At 39.7% G+C, this 27,974-nt stretch overlaps 1 protein-coding gene across 2 annotated transcripts; it reads right to left on the bottom strand.

The window, feature by feature from the left end:
- Positions 1 to 77: 77 nt before the first annotated feature.
- On the bottom strand, positions 78 to 27,939 carry LOC100338625 (interferon-induced very large GTPase 1). Of its 2 annotated transcripts, none has more exons than XM_051823354.2 (2): positions 27,814 to 27,939; positions 78 to 8,212 (listed from the first exon to the last, which is right to left on the bottom strand). In XM_051823354.2, exons 1-2 carry the CDS (start codon positions 27,866 to 27,868, stop codon positions 903 to 905), a joined length of 7,365 nt encoding a protein of 2,454 aa, XP_051679314.1. In that variant the 5' UTR covers positions 27,869 to 27,939; the 3' UTR covers positions 78 to 902. The 2 variants fall into 2 exon arrangements, with proteins under 2 accessions (XP_051679314.1, XP_017200469.1); XM_017344980.3 differs by lacking the exon at positions 27,814 to 27,939 and adding an exon at positions 26,926 to 27,151.
- Between the last annotated feature and the right edge of the window lie 35 nt (positions 27,940 to 27,974).

Here is a 27,974-nt window from a genome sequence, read left to right as displayed (position 1 = left end):
TAAATTTGTTTCAGTTGATTTTTATCATATATTCATAAAATGTTATAAACCCAAAGGAATTAACACAGAGAGAAATGTTCTTTTTTTTTAAAGATTTATTTGAAAGTCTGAGTTACACAGACAGAGGAAAGGCAGAGATAGAGAGAGAGAGAGACTTCTTCTATCCAATGGTTCACTCTCCAACTGGCCGCAACGACCAGAGCTGTGCCAATCCGAAGCCAGGAGACAGCAGCTTCTTCTGGTTTCCCCACGTGGGTGAAGGGGCTCAAGGACTTGGGCCATTTTCTACTGCTTTCTCAGGCCATAGCAGAGAGCTGGATCGGAAGAGGAGCAGCCGGGACTAGAACCTGCGCCCATATGGGATGCCTGTCCTTCAGGCCAGGGCATTAACCTGCTGTGACACAGCGCAGGCCCCAAGAGAGAAATGCTCTTTCACATGAAGTCTTCAACTCGTGAACAGATAATGGTCTTGTGTTTGTATGTTTTGTTTTTTAAAGGGCAGTATGGAGGTTCTCACTGTGAGGAGGAAGTGTGTTAGGGTTGTTCAGGTACTGTGATTCTTTTGTTAAGACCTGAGGCTCTTTTTAAAAAGCTTTATTTATTTATTTGAAAAGCAGCATAACAGATGCAGAGAGAGAGAGAGAGAGAGATCTTCCATCCTCTGGTTCACTCTGCAGATGGTCACAATAGCTGAGCTGCACCGATCTGAAGCCAGGAGCTTCTTCCAGGTCTCCCACATGAGTGCAGGGGCCCAAGCACATTGGCGATCTTGTACTGCTTTCCTAGGCCATAGAAGAGACCTGGATCAGAAGTGGAGCAGCCAAGACTTGAATCGACGCCCAAATGGGATGCCAGCACTGCAGGTAGAGGCTTTACAGGCCCAGCAGCCCCCTGACCTGAGGCTATTTTGTGGCCACTAAGTGCCACATTTTTTTCAAATCATCAAGCACAGCCTGCTTTGTGATTTTGGCCCAGGCATCAGGGATTTTACCTTTACTTGTAAATTTTTTCCCATATTTTTCTTCTAGATTTGATCTGAAGTGAGAGACAAACCATTTCCAATAGGGCTGTGTGGATGAATCTGGAGTGATGTTCCATGTGGCATATTCCCCTCCTGCTTCTCTATAGGTCTTGTATGGGATTTTCCGGCCATCACCGAGAACTAATAAGCAATCACTTGACACCAAACTAGTACAGCAATCAATGACAAAGTTGTCTGTTTCATCCCATGTAACTTCCTTGAGTGCCTGAGGACGGTGGAAGGGAACACTGTGGTCTCCCTCATGAGTAGGAATTGTGTTTGTACAGATTGCTCCACAGCAGGGACATTGTTTCCAGCAGCCACAGAGGTGTTCAGAGAGTATTTCCTCAATTGGAGGAACCAGTCCTTCTCCAGGCATCCTCAAAAATTCTTCTTCTATTTTCTTCATTGCAGGATCCAAAGCTGCACTCATGGCTTCCTTGAGAAATTCCATGTCTTTAATCTCCTGGTGTTCAATGCTTATCAAGTCACTTCGTGGAAACATCAGTTTGCTCTCCAGGAGACCACAGAACAGATCCAGCCACTCAGATGTGGTGCTGTTTTTGTCTTTAGCTTCTGCTGTGGATTCGTGAATGGAACAAAGGAGGGCATTCTTGATGTCTTCTAAACTTATTTTTAAAAGAGTCTTTATTTTTTTTCTCCCTATTCCTGAACAGTATTTTATGATTTCAGTTTCAATGTAACTCCTAAAAAATGATTCTGGATCATGAAGGTATTGCCAGTACTTTTCAAAGTTTTCTTCCTCTGCCAGAGAGATGAGAATGTGTTTCTCTAAGTTAGCTCTGTTTCCATTGAATTCAGGGCAATTATTTCTCATGTCTCCAGCAATTTTAAGGCTCATATTTTCCAGTGTGGAGCTGCCAACACTTGGAGTTAGCTTGTTCCACAGAAAATCAACAAATGTTGTGATGGAAGTTGCTCCTTGGCAGGAGATTTTAAAACTCATGAAGAAATTATCTTTCCTACATTCTAGATAGTACACAGGATCATTGGCTCTCTTAAATGCCTTGTGTATTTCCTTAAATTCCTCTGATGCTCTTTTGAATAAGCACAAAGTTAATTCAATGATATATTTGCTTGTAAATGTGTATCTTTCCTCTGTAGTTCCCTTTTTCACTTCATCATCTACTAGCTTCAGTATTTCATGGAAATAACTTGGATCATAATCACTATGTTCCCTCCAATATTTCTTAATAATTGCATTAAATTTTTTAATGATAAGTGTGTGAGTCATTTTTATTGACTCTCTATCATGGGCCTCTAAATGCTTTGTGAAAAAGTAGTATCTCTTACTCATTTTGACATGTTCATCATAATTGATTTCAAACTTCTTTCTAGGATTTTTCATCAGTGCTTGCACCAAATTGGTCTCTTTTGAAAAATGATCTAAAAGTATACTTTCAAAGTCCCAATCAATGGTAGGTTCTTTGACTTGATTGTTGCTGGAGGGCACATCATAGACCCATTTTACCCATAGTTGATTAAATTTCTCCTGTAACTCTCTCTCACTTAACTCTTTATCCTTTATATCTAAAGCCAATTTCCTGCTCTTTTCCAATAGTTCTCTTTCATAATTTATCATTTTCTTATTCAGCCTTTCTTGACGCTCTTTTAAACTGATAAGTTCATTAGCTTTGCTTTGGCTCTCTGAAATAAGTGTCTCTTTAAGCATAGTGAGCTTATGTTCAAAATTTACTTTCCATTGAATCAGTATTTCACGCTCTGGATCTTCACAAAAAAACTTTTCAAATTCTTGCTTGATGTCTTCATATTTTTCTATAACTGGAGCCTGTATTATGTTAGTTGTGAGTGTCTGGATTTTTCCATTCTCGATCTGTTTTCTGAGTTGGTTCTGCAAGTTCAGCACATGACTCCTCAGTTGCCAGGTCCAGTGGTTATACATAGTTTCCAGTTTGCTCATAGCCATGACCTCCCTGGTGTTTCTAAAACTGAAAATAAAGTTCTCACTCACCAGAGCTCTCCACAAATCTTGAATACGGAATTTTACATCTGATATCTTCATGATGTTTCCCTCGGATTCCTCTTTGGCAGTCGTAAGAATTGTGCTTTTTAGTTCCTGGACATTGTGGCTGTAGCGAGGATTAGGAGGAGCCATGGGGGGATCGCCATCCCAGAGGTGAGCAAAATAGTACACGTGAGTGTTGACATCAAACTTAATGACATCACTGAAGCGGTTTATGTCTGAGCACTGTTCTTGTTCTGCTGCTAATTTTGCCATTTCATCTAGTCTCTGCTGCATTCGCCTTCGTCCCTCCATCATTTGATCTTCAGCTGTAACTTCCTCCACATTCTGATGGACAAACAGGCAACTTGGTGAGATTTTCACCTGTTTCATCCTCAGAAAGGCTTGGACAACTATTTGTAGGATATCCTGCATCTCTGACGGATTCTCTCCAAAAATATTGATCAGAGTCAAGTTTCCTAGTCCAATGACAAAGGTTGCCAGCTCATTGTCTCGGATCTGGGATTTATTGCTGAACTCTGGTGCCCGGAGGCCTTCAGTGTCCACCACAAGCACAAAGTCAAAGCCAAGTTCCCCTGTGATTTTCTCCTCCACCTTCAGGAGCTGCATGTAGGCTCCCCGTGTACACCTGCCTGCACTGACTGTGAACTGCAGCCCAAAAAGTGCATTCAGCAGAGTGGACTTCCCTGAGCTCTGCAGGCCAAGGATAGAGAGAACAAACAGCCTTTTGTCTCCAAGTTTCTCAGCAAGCTTGTCAAAAACAGCTGTCACCCACTTTAGAGGCACATAGGAAGCATCCCCATCCATCAGCTCAATGGGAACACCATTTATCATCAGATCTGCAGCAATTTGTGGAAGGTGGAGAAAGAGAGTATCCCTTGTGTTAGAAACTTCTTCCAGAGCTTCATAGATCTGGCCAACCTCTCTGAGTATTTGATCAATTCCCAGCGTACAATTACTAATCTCTTTGGAAATGACTTCTATTGCATTTTGCAAGTCACTTGGAGAGTTACTGTTGGACATCTTTTTTTCTGTTTGTGGCTGAAACCACAGTGATCTTTGTCTCTCACACAGTTTTTCTAAGTGTCCTGCAGTCAAAGTTTCCAAAAACATATTCAGCCACTGTAAGAAGAAGAGTTTGGTCTGAGTTCCTGTATGTTCTTGGAGAATGTCAAGGACAGATTGCATGAAAGCATTGAGGGGAAATGCCCTCTTCAATTGATCTTGCCTTATTTGTTGTTTCTCGGTTTCAATGTCACTCTTGTGTTGTTCAATGCTCCGATTCCCCTTCTCTCTCAGATGGTAGAGTTCTTTGTCCTTCTTACACCAAAGTTGCCACAGATGTCCTTGAAGGGGCAGTACGTTTTCCTTAATCTGAGGTAACTTCATTGCTGACAGGTGTTCCAGTGTCGTCTGTGCCTTTTGTTTGGCTTCCTTGCAGTCTCTCTGGTCTTCGTCAATAAGGAATCCTTGCTTGCGAGCAATTTGGGAACAGTCCTCTAAGCTGAGAGCAGTGGTAACGGGTTGTAACAAACGTCGGATAGCAGTTGTGATCTCCTCTGTCAATTCTGCCTCATTTCTGTTCCTGATGCCAATACTCACTTTTTGACCAGGGTTTTTGGCCATGGTTTTTTCTTTGTCATCAAGCAAGAAGATCAAGGGCCTTGATGACTTGTATAGATAACGGACAATCTTCCGATTTTCTTCATTGTCATCAGAAACAGACATGAGGACCACAATGAGAGAAGAGATTTCCTGCAGGAAGCTGAGCTGCTGCGGGTGTTCCTTTGCATCTCCATGAAGATTGGTGAAGGTCACACAGTTGTCAAATCTGTTCTCATTCCCCACCCCAGGACAGAACCAGCAGATTTCCACCACACCCCCCATCAAGAGACAGTCTTTTGTACTTCCTGTGCAGTGGCGGTGAAAAAACACATCATGTTTATGTTTACTTAGAATGCAGTTCATGATCTGAGATTTGGAAGCAGATAAGCCATTTCCAACTCTAATGAAGGACACAATGGAGGTAGAGACACAACACATCTGCTGATTCTTGTAATTGTTCTTCTTCCTATCTGGTGATTTGCTGACTTGCTGCCAACTTCTCCTGATTTGCCTGAGAGACCAGAGGGAGAATTCAATTTGAGAAGTGCACGGATTTGGCACCAGAAGGGGGAGGGCAAATTGACAAATGGAAAGCTTGGTTAAAATATATTGCCTGGCAAAATCATCTGCACAGTGAAAAATTGCCATCTGAATATCCATTGGGTGAATGTTGGGCCTTATTTCAGTACTTGAAGTCTTAGTGGGTCTAGGAGTGCCTTCAAACAATTCTTTATATGGATCTACATCCTCATTTTCTTGATTGGAAGATCCTGAGTCAACCTGGTGATCTGTGTCTGCATCATTCATGAAGCCCAAATATCTCAGGCCATAATCCAGCATCAGCAGCTTCTGCAGGAAATAAAAAGGAAGGTCCTGTTCAGAGCTGGGCTGGGTGTTGTACACAGAAGTGTTGTAGATCTGATGAAAGTTAGCTTTGCTCATCCTTTTTGGATAGTAATGGTCTAGGCCTAGCTGTTGGAGTAAGTCTAGGAAGGGTCTGTTTTCCATTATTTCCCATTGATTATTGTCATTATCATATGGTTCATGAGGTGGTTTCTTCTCACAAAAGATGTTTTCCAATTGTTTTCTCATGTCATCCATTTGCAAAGTTGGCTTTGTGGCTTCATAATCCCCATCAATGAGCAATCTCAGGTTTTCTTCTAGGCGTTCCCAGTCATGATCTGCTTCAACTTTGGTGAGGACATGTGCCACCTCTTCAGACAATGATTGTCCTAGGTATTGTTTCACTAATGCCAGGCATTGTTTTTTTTCTTCTGGAGAAATAGCTGTGACTCCAGCTGTGGCTGTCAGACTGGTGAGCACCAGGAATGCATGGGCCCTGAAGTTGCAGATCTGTTTGAGCTCTTGGTATTTACTTTGAGCTGTTTGCATTTCATTCAGGAGGAACTTTAACTCATCACATCCCAGTAAATACTGAAAAGTATTGCTCAGCACATGATATCCTGCACCAGTGGCAATGGAGATTATCAAGAGCTGTGTATCTCTCTGTCTTGCTTCTTGGAGGTAGTTTAAGAAGCAGCTGAGAGCCGAGGTGATTTCATAAGTTGCTTTTTTTTGAGCTTCTTCCATGTTTTCTGGGGACTCAGATTTCACTTTCATTTCCAGGAGTTTGTTGTAGTTTTCTCTAAATATGTTAATCAATTCAGAAAATTGGGAGATACAGATTTGCTCTGGATCTGTCTCTGACTTGAAGATCCAATGTATGATGGAGTGAACTTGAGGAAAGTTTGTAACTTTGTAGATGTGAGGATCTAGAAGACTGCGTAATTGAGATTTAATGAAATTTGTATTATAAATAGAAGATTTCTTGCAAAAGTTGATAATATTTACTATAAAATTTTGTAGATGCACATCTGTGAGATATATATTAATCCATGTGTCATAACCATTTGATTTTTCACTTGACATTTGCATGGCATTTACTAATTTTTTGAGTTGCTCTTCAGGATCAGATACCTCCCAGGACTTCACATCCTCTAGAAAATCCCTAGCCTCCTTTCCAGCACTCAGTAATTCCTCTTTACCCTGCCTCTTGGCATTGAGGCTCAACATAGCAGTGTAGGTGTTTTTCAGGCAGTTAGCCACATGAAGAGCATCCTTAAAATCACTTCTATGTCTAATGAGGATCATTTCCCAAATTGGTACTAGTTGAAGTCCCCGATCAATGACACACCAGGTTTGATTGCTGGCAACAAGGCCAGCTTTCCACTGGAAAAGACCATCTGCTTCTGGTGGGCCACCTGTCTGGGCTACAGACAATTGCACTTTGGTTTTGAGGTTTTGGAAAATTTTTCTGTGAGTGTCTGTTTTTGAATGAGAGCCTGACACATCCCCACCTGCAGCAATATTCACTATAGAGCCACTGTAGCTTCCCCTCATGTAAGTATCCAGAGCCTGTGCTGATAGCTGTTTCACATCTGCCAGTTGCTGCTTCTGGAACCCTTCTGAAATGGCCTTCCACCAGAAGATTCCTCCCAGGTGCAGAGGACCTTGGTTAGCATGAGAGCCAAACCTGTGGAAAAAGTTTTCAATTTTGTGCCTCAGCTTGGAAGGTCTGTCTGGGCCTGGGTTCTCACCCTGCAGGTCTTCAATGCATTTCAACTCATGTAGAGCTGCCTTGGATAACTGGAGATGATCCAGGGAAAAGTAGCAAGAAGCGAGAGGGATGTAGCTGAACTTGGTTGAACAGAAATAAGTGTGCTCAGATTGTGACTGTTGGGTTTCTTTGGATTCTGAACTTGTACTGTGATGTATATCAGTTTCTAGACTGAATCCCCAGCCTCCACCCTTGATTGAGGTAGTTAAACTAAAGCCCAGCTTCTCTATACTCTGAGTGAACATGGACTCTGCTTGAGAAGAGGTGAATTCTTTTGTTTCCATCCGTGTGCTCTGCTCAGGGCCAAGGAGTGAGAATTCCTCAGGCAAACTGAGTAGTTCCTCCCTCTTCTCCAGCAGGTCCCTTTGGTGGCTGGTTTTGAAAATTCCCTGCAGGGCCAGCCCTCCAGATGCCCGTTTCACCAGATCTCTATCTGGGAGGTTTTGCCTGTGGGACAGTGTCCCTTCTGTGACCTTCAGTTGTCTCTGCAAGTTTTCCATGACTTCCTGAAGGGGCTTTTCAGGTGGTGGCCAGTACTCCTCAGGGATCTCCATTGCTTGCCTCAGCTCTGCTTCCCTTCTCCTCACTGCCTCTTCCTGTCTCTGCCTACCTTCTGACAGCAAGTCTCTCAGTCCCTGCAGGGCCTGTTGTGCCTGCATCTGCTTTTGGTTTATCAGCTCCACAGGAGACTGCTTTGACTCTGAAAGACCAGACTGTGACAGTTCCAGCAGTTTCTCCAGGGCCCTTTTCTCCCATGGATGTTGTACCTGGGATTTCAGCTTCTGGAGGTCCTCTTCATCAAGGTGTTGCAAGGCCTGGGCACAGGTCACACCTAAGTGTTCCTGCAGCTTTGGCAACCAGTACTCAATAGCCAGTCCAGCTTCTCTCAGCATCTCTTGGAGATCTTGCCTCTTTTTATCTCGCCATGGAGGTCCATCGGGGTTGCATCCTCCTGTGTCCATGACTATGTGAACAAGAAACAAGGTTAACTTGACTCTTTCCTGACCTTGGGTTGTGTCAGTCACATCTCCAATAAAGTGTGTATATTAGTTTCAAAAGTCTACAGGACTTTGTCATCCCACTTTTAAGTGTTCCATATATATATTGTTAACCTTTTTGTAAGTGCAAAGAATTATTCTCTGTGTTAACATGGAATGATTTTTAAGTTGCCAGAGTGATTTGTAATTTAGCCAGATATTGGCACTTTTTATTGCACAGAATTAATTCTACAGAGAGTATTGAACTAGTAAGTTGGAAAATATGAAATTGAAAGTCTGTTGTTTACTTTTAAAAGAAGAATGTGGGAGATTTAAAAAGCTATACTGAAGATGGCAGAGTAGGGAGGGAGATTACTGCTCGAGTCTAGGAGAAGATAGTTTAAAATTTTTTGAAAAAATGTAGTCTCAGGGAAGAGTTAGGGAGAAAATAGAGGAGGAAACTCTACAAAGGAACACAGTGGACTTAGGTGGAGGGCTGTGATGTGCACAACTTAGGACCCCACCAGTGTTGGAGAACAAGGTGAGACCAGACTTCAGCAGCCTAAGCCACAGGCAAAAAAGCTGCAGGAAAAGCCTAGATGGAATCTAGCTTGGAGCCCTGTGTGGGATAGTGTACCCACCAAACTTGAAGAGAAAAAATAAAGGGGGAGGACACATTTTCTCTCTCCCTGATCATCCTGCAAAGGCATCCTTTAACAAGCTGACAGAGAGTAGGCTCCATATCGGACATATGTAACAGCTACACCACCTTGTGTCTGCACCCAGCAACCAGCCAAGTGGAGACTCCTGAGTCTGGTTAGGGAGAATAGACAGGATGCTGTGTGCTTGTAACTGTGGGAGGCTTTTATGTTGGGGCTGTGAAAACACAGGCTCCATAGGAAGACTCAGGTTGTGACTGGAACATTGGGTGGTCAGTGTGGGAAGCTCCACATGATCAGGGCTTCCTGGCTACCTGGTGCGAGACATTGCTGGGGGATCTGAGTTTATACTGAGGACTGCACAGATCCTTTGTGTGGTCCTTGTGGCAGAGAAGACAAATAATATATGATGCTGGTGCCCAGGCCCTTGTCTCCTTCAGGGAGAGGGGCTCAGCTGAGTCTACATCAACAAACAAGAAAAAAGATCCCCTATGATAAAAAAAAGGTTTACCAAACCTGAGTGAGTCACCTCAGAATGCCTTTCACACTGGAGCACTGAAGAGAGCTCCCTGGCCACTCTTACTACATGCATCTAGTTATTCCCTGAAAGCAGACAATCCACTGATCCAATCAGACACAGTCAAAAAATATAAAAGCTGCCACAGTGAAAAATCAAAGAAGAAACAAACAAGCATCCCTACAAATATAAAAAAACAAATGCACAAGTCCAAGAAACAAGAACATGGAAGACAACAAGACACCCCCAAAAGAACACAACAACTCAATACTAGATTCTGAATATGATGAGATTGAAGAAATGCCAGAAATAGAATTCAAAAAATGATCATAAGATTACTTAGAAGTGATTGGAAGCAAATACACAAACTAATGAAATCCATATAGGACATGAAAGAAAATTTATCCTACATAATTGAGATCTTAGACATCAAAATGAAAATCTTGGGAATGAAGATTTAAAAGAACAAATAAAAAATACAATGGAGAGCCTTAATTACAGAATCGATGAAGCAGAAGAAAGAATATCAGATTTAGAAGACAAAGTACAGGAAATTATATAGTCAGATCAAACACAAGAAGAAGAAATTAAAAAACTAAAAAAACACTGTTGGGAATCTACGAGATACTATCAAAAGACCTAATATTTGGGTTCTAGTCATTCCTGAAGGCAAGGAAAGAGAAAGAATTAGAAGACCTTTTTAGTGAAATAATAACAGAAAATTTCCCCAATTTGTATAAAGAAAGGGGCATCCAAGTACAGGAAGCACATAGAACTCCTAATAGACATGACCAGAAAAGATCTTCACCAAGATACATTGTAGTCAAACTCTCCACAGTAAAACATAAAAAAAAGATTCTAAAATGTGCATGAGAGAAATGCCAGATTACTTTCAGAGCATCTCCAGTTAGACTCACAGCAGGCTTCTTTTTTAACTTTTATTTAATAAATATAAATTTTGAAAGTACAACTTTTGGATTATAGTGGGTTTTCCCCTCATATCCACCCTCCCACTGGCAAACTATCCCATCTCCTACTCTCTCTAACATCCCATTCTTCATCAAGATTAGTTCTTAATTATATTCATATACAGAAGATCAACTTAGTATATACTAAGTAAAGATTTCAACAGATTGCACCCACCCACACAGACACACAAAGTATAAAGTACTGTTTGAAGTATAGTTTTAGCATTAATTCACACAGTGCAACACATTACGGACAGAGATCCTACATGGGGAGTAAGTGCACAGTGACTCCTGTTGTTGATTAAACAATTACACTCTTATTTATGATGTCAGTAATCACCCTAGGCCCTTGTCATGAGCTGCCAAGGCTATGGAAGCCTCTTGAGTTCACAAACCCCAACCTTATTTGGACAAAGCCATAATCAAATTGGAAGTTCTCTCCTCCCTTTAGAGAAAGGTACCTCCTTCATTGATGGCCCATTCTTTCTGCTGAGATCTCATTCACAGAGATCTTTCATTTAAGTCATTGTTTTTGGCCACAGTTTCTTGGCTTTCCATGTCTGAGAAACTCTCATGGGCTTTTTAGCCTGATTTGAATGCCTTAAGGTCTGATTCTGAGACCAGAGTGCACAGTGGACTTCTTAACAGAAACCCTACAGGCTAGGAGAGAATGGTGAGATATATTCCAAGTGTTAAGAGAATAAAACTATCAATCCAGAATACTGTACCCTGAAAAGCACTCATTTATGAATGAAGATGAAATAAAGAACTTCCATAGTAAACAGAAATTGAAAAAAGATACATTACAAAAGATACTTAAGGATGTGCTGCATGCAGAAACACAGAACCAAAAAGGTCATCACTACAAAAGAAGATGAAGGAAGAAAATCTCCTAGTAAAAGCACAGAGGAAATCCAAAGTAAAAAATAGAAGTATTTATTGAACAATGACAGGGCAAAGTTGTTACTTATCAATAGTTACTTTGAATGTAAATGGTCTCAATGCTCCAGTTAAAAGACAAAGACTGGATGAATGGATTGAAAAACAAAAGCCACTTATTTTCTGCCTAGAAGAAACACATCTTTCCAACAAAAATACATACAGACTGAAAGTGAAAGGATGGAAAAAGATATTCCGTGATAACAGAAACCAAAAAGGAGCTGGTGTAGCCTTCCTAATATCAGACAAAATAGGCTTTAACACAAAAACTGTTAAAAAGAGATAGAGAAGTACACTATGTAATGATTAAGAGATCAATCCAACAGGAAGAAGTGATTATTAAAAAGGTATATGCACATAATTACAGGGCACTTGGTTATTTAAAAGAAATGTTAAGGTATCTAAAGGGACATGAAGACTCAAATACAACAATAATGGAGGTTTTCAATATCCCACTTTCAACAATGGACAGACCAACCAGACATAAAATCAGCAAGTAAACAGCAGAGTTAATTAACACTATTGAACAAATGGACCTAACAGATATTTACAGAACTTTTCATCCTACAGTTACAGAATCACATTCTTCTCACCTGTGCATGGAACATTCTATAGGATTGACCACATGCTAGGCCATAAAACATTTCTCAGTGAATTGAAAAAATCAAAATCATACCATGTATCTTCTCAGAAAATAATGGAATAAAGCTGGAAACCAGCAACTCAGGAATCTCTAGAGCATATGCAAACACATGGAGACTGAACAACATGCTCCTGAGTGAACAGTGGGTCATAGAAAGAATCAAAAGAGAAATCAAAAACTTCCTGGAAGCAAATGAAGATAACAACACAACATATCAAAACGTATGGGATACAGCAAAAGCAGTGTTGAAAGGAAAGTTTATAGCAATAGGTGCCTACATCAAGAAACTGGAAAGGCACCAAACAAATGAGCATCTCAAGGATCTAGAAAAACTGCAGCAAACCAGACCCAAAACTAGTAGGAGAAAAATAATTAAAATTAAAGAAGAAATCAACAAAATTAAAACAGAAAAATACAAAAGATTAGCAAAATGAAGAGCTAGCTTTTTGAAAAAAGAAACAAAATTGATGCACCATTGCCCCAACTAACCAAAAAAAAAAAAAAAAAAAAAAGGAAAGAGGAGACCCAAATCAATAAAATCGGAGATGAAAAAGGAAATGTAACAACAGACACCACAGAAATAAAAAGAGTCATCAGAAATTACTACAAAGAGTTGTATGCCAACAAACTGGGAAACCTAGAAGATATGTATAGGTTCCTGAACATGTAACTTACATAAATTGAGCCATGAGGACTTAGAAAACCCAAACACACCCATGGCCAGGATGGAAATTGAATCAGTAATAAAGACCCTCCCAACAAAGAAAGGCCCAAGACCAGATGGCTTTACTGTTAAATTATACCAAACATTAAAAGCAGAACTAACTCCACTTCTTATCGAGTTATTCAAAGCAATTGAAAGGGAGGGAATCCTCCCAAATTCTTTCTATTAAGTCAGCATCACCTTAATTCCTAAATCTGAAAAAGATGTAACTGAGAAAGAAAACAACATGCCAATTTCTCTGATGAACATAGATTCAAACATCCTCAACAAAATTCTGGCCAATCAAATCCAACACCACATCTGAAAGATCATTCACCTGGACCAAGTGGGATTTATCCCAGGTATGCAAGGATGGTTCAACATTCGCAAATCAATCAATGTGATACATCACATTAATAAACTGAAAAACAAAAACCATATGATTATCTCAATAGATGCAGATAAAACAATTGATAAAAATTGATGAAAATTCTAAACAAACTGGGTATAGAAGGAACTTTCCTTAACACAATCAAGGCAATTTATAACAAACCCATGGCCGTGTTCTATTGAATGGGGAAAAGTTGGAAGCATTCCCAGTGAGATCCAGAACCAGACAAGGATGCCCATTCTCATCACTGCTACTCAATATATTCCTGGAAGTATTATCCAGAAGCATTAGACAAAAAAAATCAAAGGTATACAAATGGGGAAGGAGGAAGTCAAACTATCCCTATTTGCAGATGACATGATTCTATATATGTATATATGGGGGATGCAAAAGACTCCACCAAAAGACTATCAGAGGGCTAGTGCTGCAGCGTAGTGGGTAAAGCCACTGCTTGCAGTGCCGGCATCCCATATGAACACCAGTTTGAATCCTGGTTGCTGTACTTTCCATCAGGCTCTCTGCTGTGGCCTGGGAAAACAGTCGTTGGGCCCCTGCACCCATGTGGGAGACCTAGAAGAAGCTCCTGGCTTCTGGCTTTGGATGGGCTCAGCTCTGGCTGTTATGGCCAATTGGGAGTGAACCAGCAGATGGAAGACCTCTCTTTCTGCCTCTCCTTCTCCTCTGTGTAACTCTAACTTTCAAATAAATAAATAAATCTTTAAAAAAAGAGACTATTGGAACGGATAGAAGAGTTTGGTATATTAGCAGAATATAAAATCAATACACAAAATCAATACCCTATGTATACACAGACAATGCCACAGCTGAAAAAGAACTTCTAAGATCAACCCTATTAACAATAGCTGAAAAATCACATATCTGGGAATAAGTTTAACCAAGGATGTCAAAGATCTCTACAATGAGAATTACAAACATTCAAGAAAAAAATTAGAAGATACCAAAAAATGGAAAAATCTTTCATGTTCATGGATTGGAAGAATCAGCATCATCAAAATGTGCATTCCTCATAAAGCAATCTACAGATTCAATGTGAGAGCAATAAAAATACCAAAGACATTCTTCCCAGATCTAGAAAAAATGATGCTGAAATTTGTATGGAAACATAGATCTCGAATAGCTAAAGCAATCTTATAAAACAAAAACAAAGCTAGAGGCATCATAATATCGGATTTCAAGAGATACTACAGTGTAGTTATAATCAAAACAGCCTGGTATTGAGACAAAAATAGATGGATAGACCAATGGAAAAGAATAGAAATGACAGCAATCAATCTACATCCACTTATAATTGGCATCTACAACCAACTTATATCTGACAAAGGAGCTAAAACCAATCCCTGGAGCAAGGACAGTTTCTTCAACAGATAGTGGTTGGAAAACTGGATTTCCATATGCAGTAGTATGAAGCAGGATCCTTATCTTACACTTTATACAAAAATCCATTCAAAATGGATTAAAGACCTAAATCTATGACCTGATGCCATCAAATTACTAGAGAACATTTGAGAAACTCTGTAAGACATTGACACAGGTAAAGAGTTCTTAGAAAAGACTCCAGAAGCACAGGCAACCAAAGCCAAATCAACAGATGGGATTATATCAAATTGAGAAGCTTCTGTACTGCAAAAGAAACAGTCATGAAAGTGAAGAGGCAACTGACAGAATGGGAGAAATTATTTGCAAACTACTCAACTGATAAAGCATTAATAACCAGAATATATAAAAGATCACAAAACCCTTCAACAGTAAAACAAACAACTCAGTTAAGAAATGGGCTAAGGACTTAAACAGATATTTTTCTTTTTTTAATATGTTTTTTTTAACTTTTATTTAATGAATGTAAATTTCCAAAGTGCAGCTTATGGATTACAATGGTTCCCCCCCCCATATCTTCCCTCCCACCCACAACCCTCCTCTTTCCCTCTCCCTCCCCCCTTTCATTCACATCAAGATTCATTTTCAATTATCTTTATATACAGAAGATAAGTTTAGCATATATTAAGTAAAGATTTCAACAGTTTGTACCCACATAGAAACACAAAGTGAAAAATACTGTTTGAGTACTAGTTACAGCATTAAATCTCAATGTACAGCACACTAAGGACAGAGATCCTACATGAGGAGTAAGTGCACAGTGACTCCTGTTGTTGACTTAACAAATTGACACTCTTGTTTATGGCATCAGTAATCACCCTCGGCTCTTTTCATGAGTTGCCAAGGTTGTGGAAGCCTTTTGAGTTCACCGACTCTGATCATATTTAGACAAGGTCATAGTCAAAGTGGAAGTTCTCTCCTCCCTTCAGAGAAAGGTACCTCCTTCTTTGATGACCTGTTCTTTTCCATGGGATCTCACTCACAGAGATCTTTCATTCAGGTTTTTTTTTTGCCAGAGTTAAACAGATATTTTTCAAAAGAGGAAATCCAAGTCACCAACAGACACATGAAAAAATGTTCAGGATCACTAGCTGTCAGGGAAATGCAAATCAAAACCCCAATAAGGTTTCACCTCACTCCCGTTAGAATGGTTTTCATACAGAAATCAACAAACAACTAATGCTGGCAAGGATATGGGGACAAAGGTACACTAATCCACTGTTGGTGGGAATGTAAACTGGTAAAACCACTATGGAAATCAGTTTGGAGATACCTCAGAAATCTGAATATAGACCTACCATATGACCCAGCCATCCTACTCCTGGGAACATACTCAAGGGAAATGAAATCAGCAAATAAGAGTTAGTTATCTGCACCTCCTTGTTTATTGCAGCTCAATTTACAATAGCTAAGACATGGAATCCACCTAAATGCCCATCAACAGAAGACTGGATAAAGAAATTATGGGATATGTACTCTATGGAATACTACACACGTGGTAAGAAATGAAATCTGGTCATTTGCAACAAAATGGATGAATCTAGACAACATCGTACTTAGTGAAATAAGCCAGTTCGAAAGGGAAAAATACCACATGTTCTCCCTGATTTGTGTTAACTTAAAGAGCACTTAAAAGGATATCGGTAGAATTGAAATTGTGACTTTGAGAAGCAATAGCTTGAACAGCCCTTTTCTTGACTGTTGAGGAACAGTATTTTTTTCTTAATGGAGAATGGGACAGGGAATGGGAGAGGGAAGAGGCAATGTGATGGGAGTGGGGATGGGAAGGCAGGTATGATGTGAAGAATCACTGTATTCCTAAAGTTGTACTTATGAAATTTGTACTCATTAAATCAACAGGTTCTATGAGAAATGGTGACTTGATCAGCCCCTACCCTGACTGTTGATGAGCAACTTGATATGTTATCCCTCTTAGTATTTTTTTTGTTTATTCTACTTAATACTTTTGGTTGAATACTGTAATCAATACACAATTCTCTTAAGTGCTGAAACTTAACTGAAAAGTGATCACTGTTAAATATAAGAGTGGAAATAAGAGAGGGAAGAGATGTGCAATTCGGGACATGCTCAAGCTGACTTACCTCAAATGGTAGAGTTAGAAACATACCAGGGGATTCCAATTCAATCCCATCAAGGTGGCATGTACCAATGCCATCTCACTAGTCCCAGTGATCAATTTCTGTTCACAATTGATCATAATGAAAGGACTAAGAACCAAAGGGATCACATAAACAAGAATAGTGTCTGCAAATACTAGCTGATAGAATCAAAAAGGGAGAGAATGATCCAACATGGGAAGTGAGATACACAGCAGACCCATAGAATGGCAGATGTCCTAAACAGCACTCTGGCCTCAGAATCAGCCCTTAAGGCATGCAGATCCGGTTGAAAAGCCCATGAGAGTATTTCAGGCATGGAAAGCCAAGACACTCTGGAAAAAAAAAAAAAAAACCTAAATGAAAGATCTCTGTGAGTGAGATCCCAGTGGAAAGAATGGGTCATCAAAGAAGGAGGTACCTTTCTCTGAAGGGAGGAAAGAACTTCCACTTTGACCATGGCCTTGTCTAAAAATTATCAGAGTCAGTGAACTCAAGGGGCTTCCATAGCCTTGGCAGCTCATGACAAGAGCCTCCGGTGATTACTGATGCCATAAACAAGAGTGTCAATTTGTTAAGTCAACAACAGGAGTCACTGTGCACTTACTCCTCATGTAGGATCTTTGTCCTTAGTGTGCTGTACATTGAGATTTAATGCTATAACTAGTACTCAAACAGTATTTTTCACTTTATGTTTCTGTGTGGGAGCAAACTGTTGAAATCTTTACTTAATGTATGCTAAACTGATCTTCTGTATATAAAGAGAAACAAAAATGAATCTTGATGTGAATGGAAGGGGAGAGGGAGTAGGAAAGGGGAGGGTTGTGGGTGGGAGGGACGTTATGGGGGGGAAGCCATTGTAATCCATATTCTGTACTTTGGAAATTTATATTCATTAAATAAAAGTTAAAAAAAATCAACAGGTTGTTTGAGAAAAAATAAATTCAAACACATGGTTTTTCTGTTTCATGGATGAAAAAATTTAATAAAGTAAATGAAGAATGTGTCTATGAAACATCTGTTGACTGGTCCCATTCCTTCCTCTTTGCCACCTTTTTTCTTTTATTTTTATTTTTTTTATTTTTTATTTTTTTTGGGTATGCCCCTTGTATCTTTTTTTTTTTATCTTTTATTTAATGAATATAAATTTCCAAAGTACGACTCATGTGTTACAATGGCTTCCCCCCCCATACCATCCCTCCCACCCACAACCCCCCCCTTCCCACTCCCTCTCCCCCTCCATTCACGTCAAGATTCATTTTCGATTATCTTAATATACAGAAGATCAGCCTAGCATACCTTAAGTAAGTATTTCAACAGTTTGCTCCCACACAGAAACATTAAGTGAAAAATAATAGATGATTTTTTTTAAGTGATGATGAAATCAGATCAGACCTATTGTCATGTTTAATCCCAGTGAGAGTCAAGTTGGGAATTGATAATTTTTTTTTTTTTTTACAGAAGATCAGTTTAGTGTACATTAAGTAAAGATTTCAATCGTTTGCACCCCCATAGAAACACAAAGTGAAATATACTGTTTGAGTACTCGTTATCGCATTAAGCCTCAGTGTACAGCACGTTAAGGACAGAGATCCTACATGAGGAGTAAGTGCACAGTGACTCCTGCCGTTGACTTCACAAATTGACACTCCTGTTTATGGCATCAGTAATCTCCCTATGCACCAGTTATGAGTTTCCAAGGCTATGGAAGCCCCCTGAGTTCTCCGACTCTTATCTTGTTTGGACACGGTCATAGTCAAAGTGGAGGTTCTCTCCTCCCTTCAGAGAAAGGCACCTCCCTCTTTGAAGACCTGTTCTTTCCACTGGGATCTCACTCACAGAGATCTTTTTGCCAGAGTGTCTTGGCTTTCCATGCCTGAAATACTCTCATGGGCTTTTCAGCCAGATCCGAGTGCCTTCAGGGCTGATTCTGAGGCCAGAGTGCCACCTTTTTTCTTTTAAATTATTGTTCCTTTATATTTTTATTTTAAAAGTAGAGAGGCAGAAAGATAAAAATATATAGATATATACAGAGATATATATCTATATATTTTTATCTGTATGTATATATATATGTGTATATATGTGTGTGTATATATATATATATATATATATATATATATATATTTGCTGGTTCACTCCCCAAATGCCTGCAATAGCTGGAGCTATAATAGGCTGAGGCCAGAAGCCTGAAACTTAATCTGGGTTTCCTATGTGGGTAACATTACCCAAGTAATTGTGTCATCTCCCACTGCCTTCCAAGGTACATAATACCATAAACTTTATTCTGAAGTAGACCAGGACTCAAATACAGACCCTCCAATATGAGATGTGGGCATTTTAACAGCACATCAAAAAACCACTCCAGTCACTTTCTATTGTTCTCTTAAGTGCACTTCTAACCTGATTTATGCTTTTCACATCTTTTTTTCCCTTTTTCCCCATTGTCTTTCCATTATGTGAATAACTATCTACATACTGATATCATCCATCTCTTTTATGTAGATACAAATGCTCTGTAGTTCGTAATACTTCATCAGTGTTAGGTTTGCTCCTCCACCTGTCTTCAGGAAGTGACTTTCAATATAGATGAAATTAGATCTCACATATTTCAACTGATTATGATATTTGGGTTTACCTACCCCTTTTAATTCCTGATAACTGAATGGTACAACAATACTTTCAGATCAAAGGGCAATCTACTTACCATTCTTCCTCCTAACATGAACTTGGTTTACCATATCTTTTCAATTTACTCTCTTCAGTCTCTTCAAACTCATTTCTTATTCATCCACTCTCAGCTTCCCCTTAGATTTTGACTTCATCATATCTTCATTGGATTTCTATAATAATCATTCCATCTGCTATAGTTTGATATTTGTCCCCATCAAAATTCCTGTTGAAATTTAACTGCCATTGTAATATTAATAAGAGGTGGTTCCTTGAGCAGTAATTAGGCCATGAGGGATCTATCCTAATGAATGTCATTGATGCCATGGTAAAAGAGTAAGTTTAACCCCACCCCCTTTGGCCTCTTTGACCTTGTACCTTCTGAATGTGGTGATTCAGCAATAAGTTTTTTTTTTTTCAGATTCTGACTTCAATATACTGGATTTCCAGGCCCCAGAACTGTGATCCAACAATTTTCTGTTCAGTATAAATTACTCAGTGTCAAGTATTCTGTTACAGTAAAAGAAATTGTACTAAGAGATGGAAGTTGATTACACAGAAGTTGAGTGTTGTTATAACAAATACGTAACATTTTGGAAGAAGCCTTTTAACTAAACAATGACTAGAGTATGAATACTTGGAGCAACATGCTAGAGAAGCATTATATTGCCAGGAATGAACTGTTAAGGACAATTTTAGTGAGGGCTCAATAGAAAAAAGGAACAATAGGGAGATTCTAAAACTCTTCAGAGATTCTATGTGTTTGTGGTTTGCATGTAGAAGTATGAACAGTAACAGCAATACTGATGACGAAGTCTTGGAAATGTGGAACAAGGATTTGAAAATTGGATAAAAGGCCATTTTTTAAAGATTTATTTATATATTTGAAAGGCAGGGTTACAGAGAGGCAGAAGGAGAGAGAGAGAGAGAGAGAGAGAGAGAGAGAGAATCTGCTAGTTCATTCCCTAAATGGTCACAATAACCAGAGCTGTGCTGATTTGATCCTAAGCCAGGAGTCAGGAGCTTCCTCCGAGTCTCCCATGTGGGTTCATGGGCCCAAGCTCTTGGGCCATATTCACTGCTTTTCCAGGCCACAGCAGAGAGCTGGATTGGAAGTGGAGCAGTGGTTCTTGACTGGTGCTCATATGGGATTCCAGCACCGCAGGCTATGGCTTTACCTGCTATGCCACAGCACCAGCCACAAAAGGCCATTCTTGATATAAAGTTTCACTGAAATTGACTAAATGGTGCCCATGCCTGAGGGATTTTTGGAAGGCAGAATTTAAGGACAATGAACCTACCTATATAGCGGAAGTCTCTAAGCCACAAAGCTTAGAGCAAAACATGAGAAGACAGAAATGATTTGAGGACAGAATTTGCAATTCCAAAATAATACAGTAAAGATTTGGAGAATTCTCATTCTGACCATGTAAACACTAAAGAAGTGTATTCATGAGAGCAAACAAAGGGATGGCCAAGGGACCATTTAATAAAGAAATTCTTCCAGATAGAGGGCATTGGGTTTCATAAAGGTAAAGAGAATGATATGAAAGGCATTTCAGAGAACTTCCTTGCTGCCATCCCACAACAGACCAGGAATGCTAGGGCTCTGTGAGCAGAAAGGGTTTTAGGGAAGTGCCCAGGGTGTTCTGGCACCTCAGCACTTGCTGCCCTGTGATACCCAAGTGTCAGTTCCTTGTATTCTGGTGTAGCTCTCCTTGACTTACCTAGATATTTCTTATGTGGCCACAGATGAGGCTCTAATCACGCCTCTGCAAGGTATAAGCCATCAAACTTAGTGATATCTACATGGTGCTGATTCTATAGACAAGGCAAGTGCATGAGCTGTTGAGGTATAGATGCTTCCACTTACAGTTCAGAAGATGTTGCAGAGACTTGCCATAGGGGCAGATTTGCTAAAGAGCATTGTCACTGGACCTAGTAGTTTAACAGGAGAATGAATACTGCAAGAGCTGAGAGCTGTAGAGTCACCAGCAAGTTAGGCCAACCTAGGGGAGCTGTAGGCATGAGACTCCAACTCCTGACAGCTGGTATATTGGCTGAGGTCAAGAAAGCCATACGGGCAGGGCTTTCCAAGGTCTAGCTGATCTACTCTAATATGCTCAGCAGCTGGGACATGGAGTCAAAGCAGATTAATCTCTAACCTCAGGATTTAGTTTTATCCCCATATGTCCTTTTTTTTTTTTTTTTTTTTTAACTTACTCAAGACCTGTTACTGCTTTCTACTTTCCTGTTTCTCCTTTTTGGAATGGAAATTTATATCAGATACCTGTTTTGGTATTGCATTTTGAAAATAGATAACTTGATTTTTTGGGCATAGGTGAATAGGAATTTGTCTCAGGATAAATATTGTTTTGAGTTTCTTTTCTATCTCATTTAGATGGTACTGTGGACTTTGGGGTTTTGAATTGATCCTGAAATGAGTTAACACTTTTAGGGCTACTGGAGTGGAATGAATGTGTTTTGCATCTGAGAAATATATGAGTTTTGAGAGACCTGGGCTGGAATGCTATGGTTTGAATGTTTGTCTCCTCCATAACTTATGTTGGTGTTTGATTGCCATTGTAATAGTATTAATAGGTAGGGCTTTTGAGAGATTATTGGGCCATGGGGGCTATGACCTCACCTGCAGGATTAATACCATTATAAAAGGGTGAGTTTGACTCCCTTTTGCCTCCTTGCCCTTTCTCTTTCTGTCATATGATGACTATGAAAGTCCTTTCAGGTGCTGGTGCCTTGATCTTGGGCTTCTCAACTTCTAGAAAGCTGAGGCAATACATTTATGTTCATCATAAATTACTCAGTTTTAGATATTCTGCTATAATACCACAGATAGACAAAGAAACCATCACACAAGCTTTTGTCTTGTACTTCCTCAATGTTGCTAAAATTTGGATACACCTTTCCAACTAAAAACATCTTAAACATTTAAATCAAATTAGACAACAAATCCTTAGTTCCTCAAAAAAATTTACTAGTCATTGTGACATACCTGATAGAAGAGGTAAATAATTTGAAACAATACAGAAAATTTTCCAACAAAATTAAGGTCTTAGAAAAACAGGAAGCAGGAAAAACAATAGAAATTCACACTTAGGCACCTCAGAGTGAAACTGCAGTAAAAGAAACAAAATGGGCTGGATTGTGGTGCAGTGGATTAAGCCTCTGCTTTCCATGCTAACATCCTATATTGGAGTACTAGTTAGGGTCCCAAATTTTATTCTAGTGAGGAAGCTTTCTGCTAATGTACCTGTGAAGGCAGCAGAAGATGACCCAAATACTTGGGCCCCTGCCACTCACGTGGGAGACCAGGAGGGAGTCAATGATGCCTGGCCTCAGCCTGGCATAGTCCTGTCTCTTGCAGCTATTTGGGAAGGAAACCAGTAGATGAAAGAGCTCTTTCTTTCCCGACACCACTTTTGTCTCTCTCTGTTACTCTGCCTTTCAAATAAATAAATCTTTAAAAATGAAACAAAATTAGACCAACAAAGAGTTTGGAAAAATATAGTTTACCTTCAAAAGCCTGCCACAGAAAGAAAGCTGACATCTTAGCTATTCTAATGAAAGGTGGAAGACAGGAAAGTGGAATATTTGATACATTGAAAGAAATGTTTGATGAAGCATTCTGTATTATAAGAATTCCATACATAGTGACATACCCTTAAAGAATTCTGATGGAACAGGCACATTATAATAAATAATTAAATAATTTGTCACAAGAAAAGGAATATTGAAGGAACTGCACTATGGTATTGTTGAGGAGAAAGAATATGTTAGTAGTGGAATGCCAGGTAAGTGAGAAGACATGATGAACCACAGAAAGGATAAATACATAGAGCTGTCCTCTGGTATCCATGAGGGACTGATTCTAGGAGGCCTTGCAGGATCTAAATCCATAGATCTCAATTATCTTGCATAGAACTGCATAGTATTTCCATATAACCTTGGTGAATTCTACTTACTACATATGTATCTAATACAATGTATAGTCTATGTAAGTTGTTGCTATACTTCAGTACTTCAGGAATAATGACAAGTAAAAGAAAGAGCTCTGGATATATTCTTCACAGATGCAATTTTTTTCTTGACTCTGACTTTTTTAAAGACTCACTTATTTATTTATTTGAAAGGCAGAGTTAGAGAGAGGCAGAGGCAGAGAGAGAAAGAGAGAGAGAGATCTTCCATCAGCCAGTTCACTCCCTGGACGGCCTCAATGGCCAGAGCTGTGCTGATCTGAAGACAGGAGCCAGGAGCCAGGAGCATCCTCGGGCACAGGGGCCCAAGGACTTGGGCCACCCTTCACTGCTTTCTGAGACCACAGCAGAAAGCTAGATCAGATGTGGAACAGCTACAACTCAAACCAGCACCTCATCCACTAAGTCACAGCGCTGGCCCCTAATTTTTTCATTAAATGACCCTGGAATAGGTACACATCACCTTCGCTTTCACCTTAAAAAGAGTCTAGACATAAGTGTTTACATCATTAAAAGAAAATTAACTCAAAATGGAACATAGACTTAAATATAAAACATAAATCTAAAATTCCTAGAAGGAGTGTGGGTATTGGTATAGAGGTTAAGGCACTGTTTCAAATGTCTACTTTCTACACTAGAATGCTTGGGTTAAAGGCCTAGTTCTGCTTCCAAATCCATCTTCATGCTAATGGAGGTGGAAGTAGGTAATGTAGGTGATGACTCAAGTATCTGGGTCTCTGCCACCCCTGTGGGAGAGCTGGATTGAGTTTGCAGTTCCTAGCTCCTGGCTTAGGGCCAGCTCTTACTGTTGCAACAATTTGGGGATTGAATCAGCAGGTACTAGATCCATCTTCTTTTCCCTCTCTTCCTGTGCCACTCTCTTCCCACTCTCCCTTCCCTTTTTGCATCCTACTCTTCCTCTTCCTGTTCCTTTCTATGCCTGTCAAAGAAAATACAGAAATAAATAAAAATTCATAAAACTCTTAGAACATAATATGGGAGAAAATCCATATGTCTTTGGGTATGTCAATGATTTTTTGATACAAATAACAAAGACATGGTCTGTGAAAGAAAGAGTTGATGAAATTGAACCTCATTAAATGAGAAAACTTATACTTTGTGAAAGACTGTGAATAAAATAAGAATACAAGCCATACACTAATATTTGCAAAGGACACATTTAATAAAGCAATGCTATCCAAAATATACAAAGTAGACTTAATGGTAAGAAAATGACAACCCAATTAAAATATGGGTCAAAGACCTACATAGAATTGGGTAGTATTGTGAAATTTTTGGTTTGCCCTTGTTCCATTCTATTCCCTACTCAACAGCTGTCTTTTTTAGAAAGCTTTTATTTAATAAATATAACTTTCATAGGTGATGCTTTTGGATTATAGCTGTTCTTCCTCCCATACCCGCCTACCACCCCAACTCCCATCCCACTTCCTACTCCCTCTCCTTTCCCATTCTTCATCAAGATTCATTTTCAATTATCTTTATATACAAAAAACTCTATACTAGGTAAATATTTCAACAGTTTACACCCACACAGACACACAAAGTATAAAGTACTGTTTGAAGACTGACTTTACCGTTAATTCTCATAGTGCAACACATTAAGGACAGAGGTCTTACATGGGGAGCAAGTGCACAGTGACTCCTATTGTTGATTTAACAATTAACACTCTTATTTTTGATGTCAGTGACCATGCTAGGCTCTTGACATGAGCTGCCAAAGCTATGGAAGTCTTTTGAGTCCACAAACTCCATAGGTACTTAGGTTCCTATGCAAACTAGAAGTTCTCTCCTCCCTTCAGAGAAAAGTACATCCTTTTTTGATGGCCCCTTCTTTCCACTAGTGTCTCACAGAGATCTTTCATGCAGAACAGTTTTTGCTACTATGTCCTGGCTTTCCATGCCTGAAATGCTCTCATGGGCTTTTTAGACAGATCTGAATGCCCTAAGGGCTGATTCTGAGGGACATAAAATGGCTATGGGAACATATTCCTTGAAAACATTGAAAGGCAAATGACACACTATGTCCTGCAGGAAGATACTTTGAAGAAAACTGTGGACATGCTGCAAACCTGGGAGGGAAGCCTGACAAGAGAGAGAGATTTTGTAGGTAAGTAGGACTTTAACAATTCCCTGTGTAGAGGAATTTAGATAGCTTCATTCATTCCAAAAGCAGGATTTGTACTCAGAAAAACTTTTGAAAACCCTAAACGTTCAACTTTAACTGATCACTATGCTGAGGATAAGCCCAAATTGAAAGCTTCGTAGGGTTGTAAAGGGCCTGCCTGGTTAAGCACTGAAGGAATGCACCAACACTAAGTAAATGAAAATATTAGAAGAGTTTTTTTCTTCCTAGGATTTCAGAAATATCTGTCAATGCATGATATTAACAAAGGCTAAAGAACAGAGATTGCAGAGAAAAGAGATATTGAGACTAATGAGTCAGCATCAATTATATCAAAATATACTATTGGGAGTTCCAGAAAGAGAATAAGAAGGAGAGAGACATAAAGATGTTTTCAAAAATGTCAAATTTAATTCACATATAAGGAGCTCAAAATATTTCAATAAGGAGAAAAATACGAGATATATACCAAGACGTATTTTAATCAAACATTAATAAAGCAAAAACTAACACTCTTGAATGCAGCCAGAGAAAGGGAAGTTTTACCAAGAAGTCCCAATGACAGTGAGAGTTCATTTCTTAACAGAAACCATGGAAGGAAAACAACATCAACCAATAGCTCTATATCTGGCTTAACCATCTTTCAAAAATAAAAGAGAAATCAAGACATGGCAAGATAAACAAATGTTAAAGTGCTTATTACTAGGAGACCAGCCTTATAGAAAAAGCTAAAGTGAGTCCTTCAGGTAGAAATGAAGGACACTGAAATGAAACTCAGAACCACAGGAAAAAATGAAGAACAGAAGACAGGAAATTATCTATAATTCAAAATACTGTGCTACTGTATTTCTGGTTTGTGGCTTCATTTCATTTCCACATATGATTGAAGACGAATGCATAAAGCGTTCATTATGATTCTATGTAAACAAGCATACAACAGGTAAAGGCACAATTTGTGACAGCTCCAACATAAATGGGAGGGTTGGAGCTGTTTAGGGCCACAATGTTTTTATGAAAGCTATTGTGTCATTATAAATATACTATTAAAGTTTAGGAGGTTAGTTGTAAGCCCCAGGTCACCCAATTATAAAATAACTAAAAATGCAGCAAAATATTAGAAATGAATCAGAATCATACTCTAAAAAATGCAAAAACATAATGGAGGAATTGAGACAAATGATAGATTTCTAAAAATATAAAGCAAATGGCAGAAATAGGTGCTTTACCATGAATTACTTTAATATAAATCGATTACACTTTCAACTAAAAGAGATTGAACAATCAATAAAAATAAAGAATTCAACTATATTCTGTCTACAAGTAACTCATTTTGGCCCAAAGGCGCAGATTGGTCAAAAATGAAAGGCTGGGCTTTTTTTCAAGGATGGTCACATAGAGATGGCCAGCATTCACCTACTCCCAGACAAAGAAAACCCAAGCAAAGGTGAATAGCTGCATTTCAAGTTGAGTGAGAGCTCTAGAACTCAGTAAGGCAAGAGTGGGAACACAGTAGGACACTGGGCTAGAAATAGCAGCACACAGGCCAGCGCCATGGCTCACTTGGTTAATCCTCCGCCTGCAGCGCCGGCATCCCATATGGACATTGGGTTCTAGTCCTGGTTGCTCCTCTTCCAGTCAGCTCTCTGCTATGGCCCAGGAAGGCAGTGGAGGATGGCCCAAGTGCTTGGGCCCCTGCACCCATGTGGGAGACCCAGAGGAAGCTCCTGGCTTCGGATTGGTGTAGATCTGGTAGTAGTGGCCATTTGGGGAGTAAACCAGTGGATGGAAAATTTTCTCTTTGTCTCTGCCTCTTCATCTCTGTAACTCTGCCTTTCAAATAAATAAGTGAATTTTTAAAAAGGTAAAAAAAAAATAGAGAAATTTTGGAGAAGTTCCAAGATAGCTGAATAGGGAAAATACATGTTGATTTTGACCATGGGAAGATACCAAAAGCACAGGGAAAGACTGTGGAGACAGTACAATCACACAGCAACATGTAGGACACCACTGGCAACTCCCATAGCCCTTTGTGGTAAAACTGCCATCTTCTTGGAGCAAGGTAAGAGGAACCTATGGCAGCCCATGTCATTGTTGATATTGCCTGAGGGAGAGACTCTCGTCTCCCCTGACTTTGAATGTGAAGCATAAGTAGGGGAAGGGATGCCCACCTAACCTGTTTTCCACCCTTCCCCCCACCAAAGTGCCCAGCAAACAGCAGGAAGTACCATCTTAATAAGGTGAATAGAGGCTGCCGTAGCCTGTGTGTGACTGGGGGATTTTATTGAAGAGATAAATCCATGGTCCCTACTGACTTTGATTCTGGCTTTAGGGTTGGTAGGGTTCGGGTGCCCACTTAGATCTGTGATGCAAGGGCACATTGTTCTCCTCCCTCCCTTCATCCTATCAAGCTGTCTGACTCAAATTTTCCAAGGTAGAACACAGACTGACCTCTGTCCAGTGGGCAGCCGGCTTCACGAAAGCCACGACCCTCCTCGAGGCTCATAGTGCTGAGAGTGGATCCCCTGCTCCTGTGACTGTGAGAGCCCTCTGGCCTGTGACTGAGGGCAGCATGTGACTGTGTGATAGGGTATTGGGTGTGGCTGGGTCTT

Source organism: Oryctolagus cuniculus, chromosome 1 (assembly GCF_964237555.1).
Source record: "Oryctolagus cuniculus chromosome 1, mOryCun1.1, whole genome shotgun sequence".
In the NCBI taxonomy this organism is placed as follows: domain Eukaryota; kingdom Metazoa; phylum Chordata; class Mammalia; order Lagomorpha; family Leporidae; genus Oryctolagus; species Oryctolagus cuniculus.
Note: the sequence above shows the minus strand (reverse complement) of the source record. Positions and strands in the feature narration are given on the sequence as shown.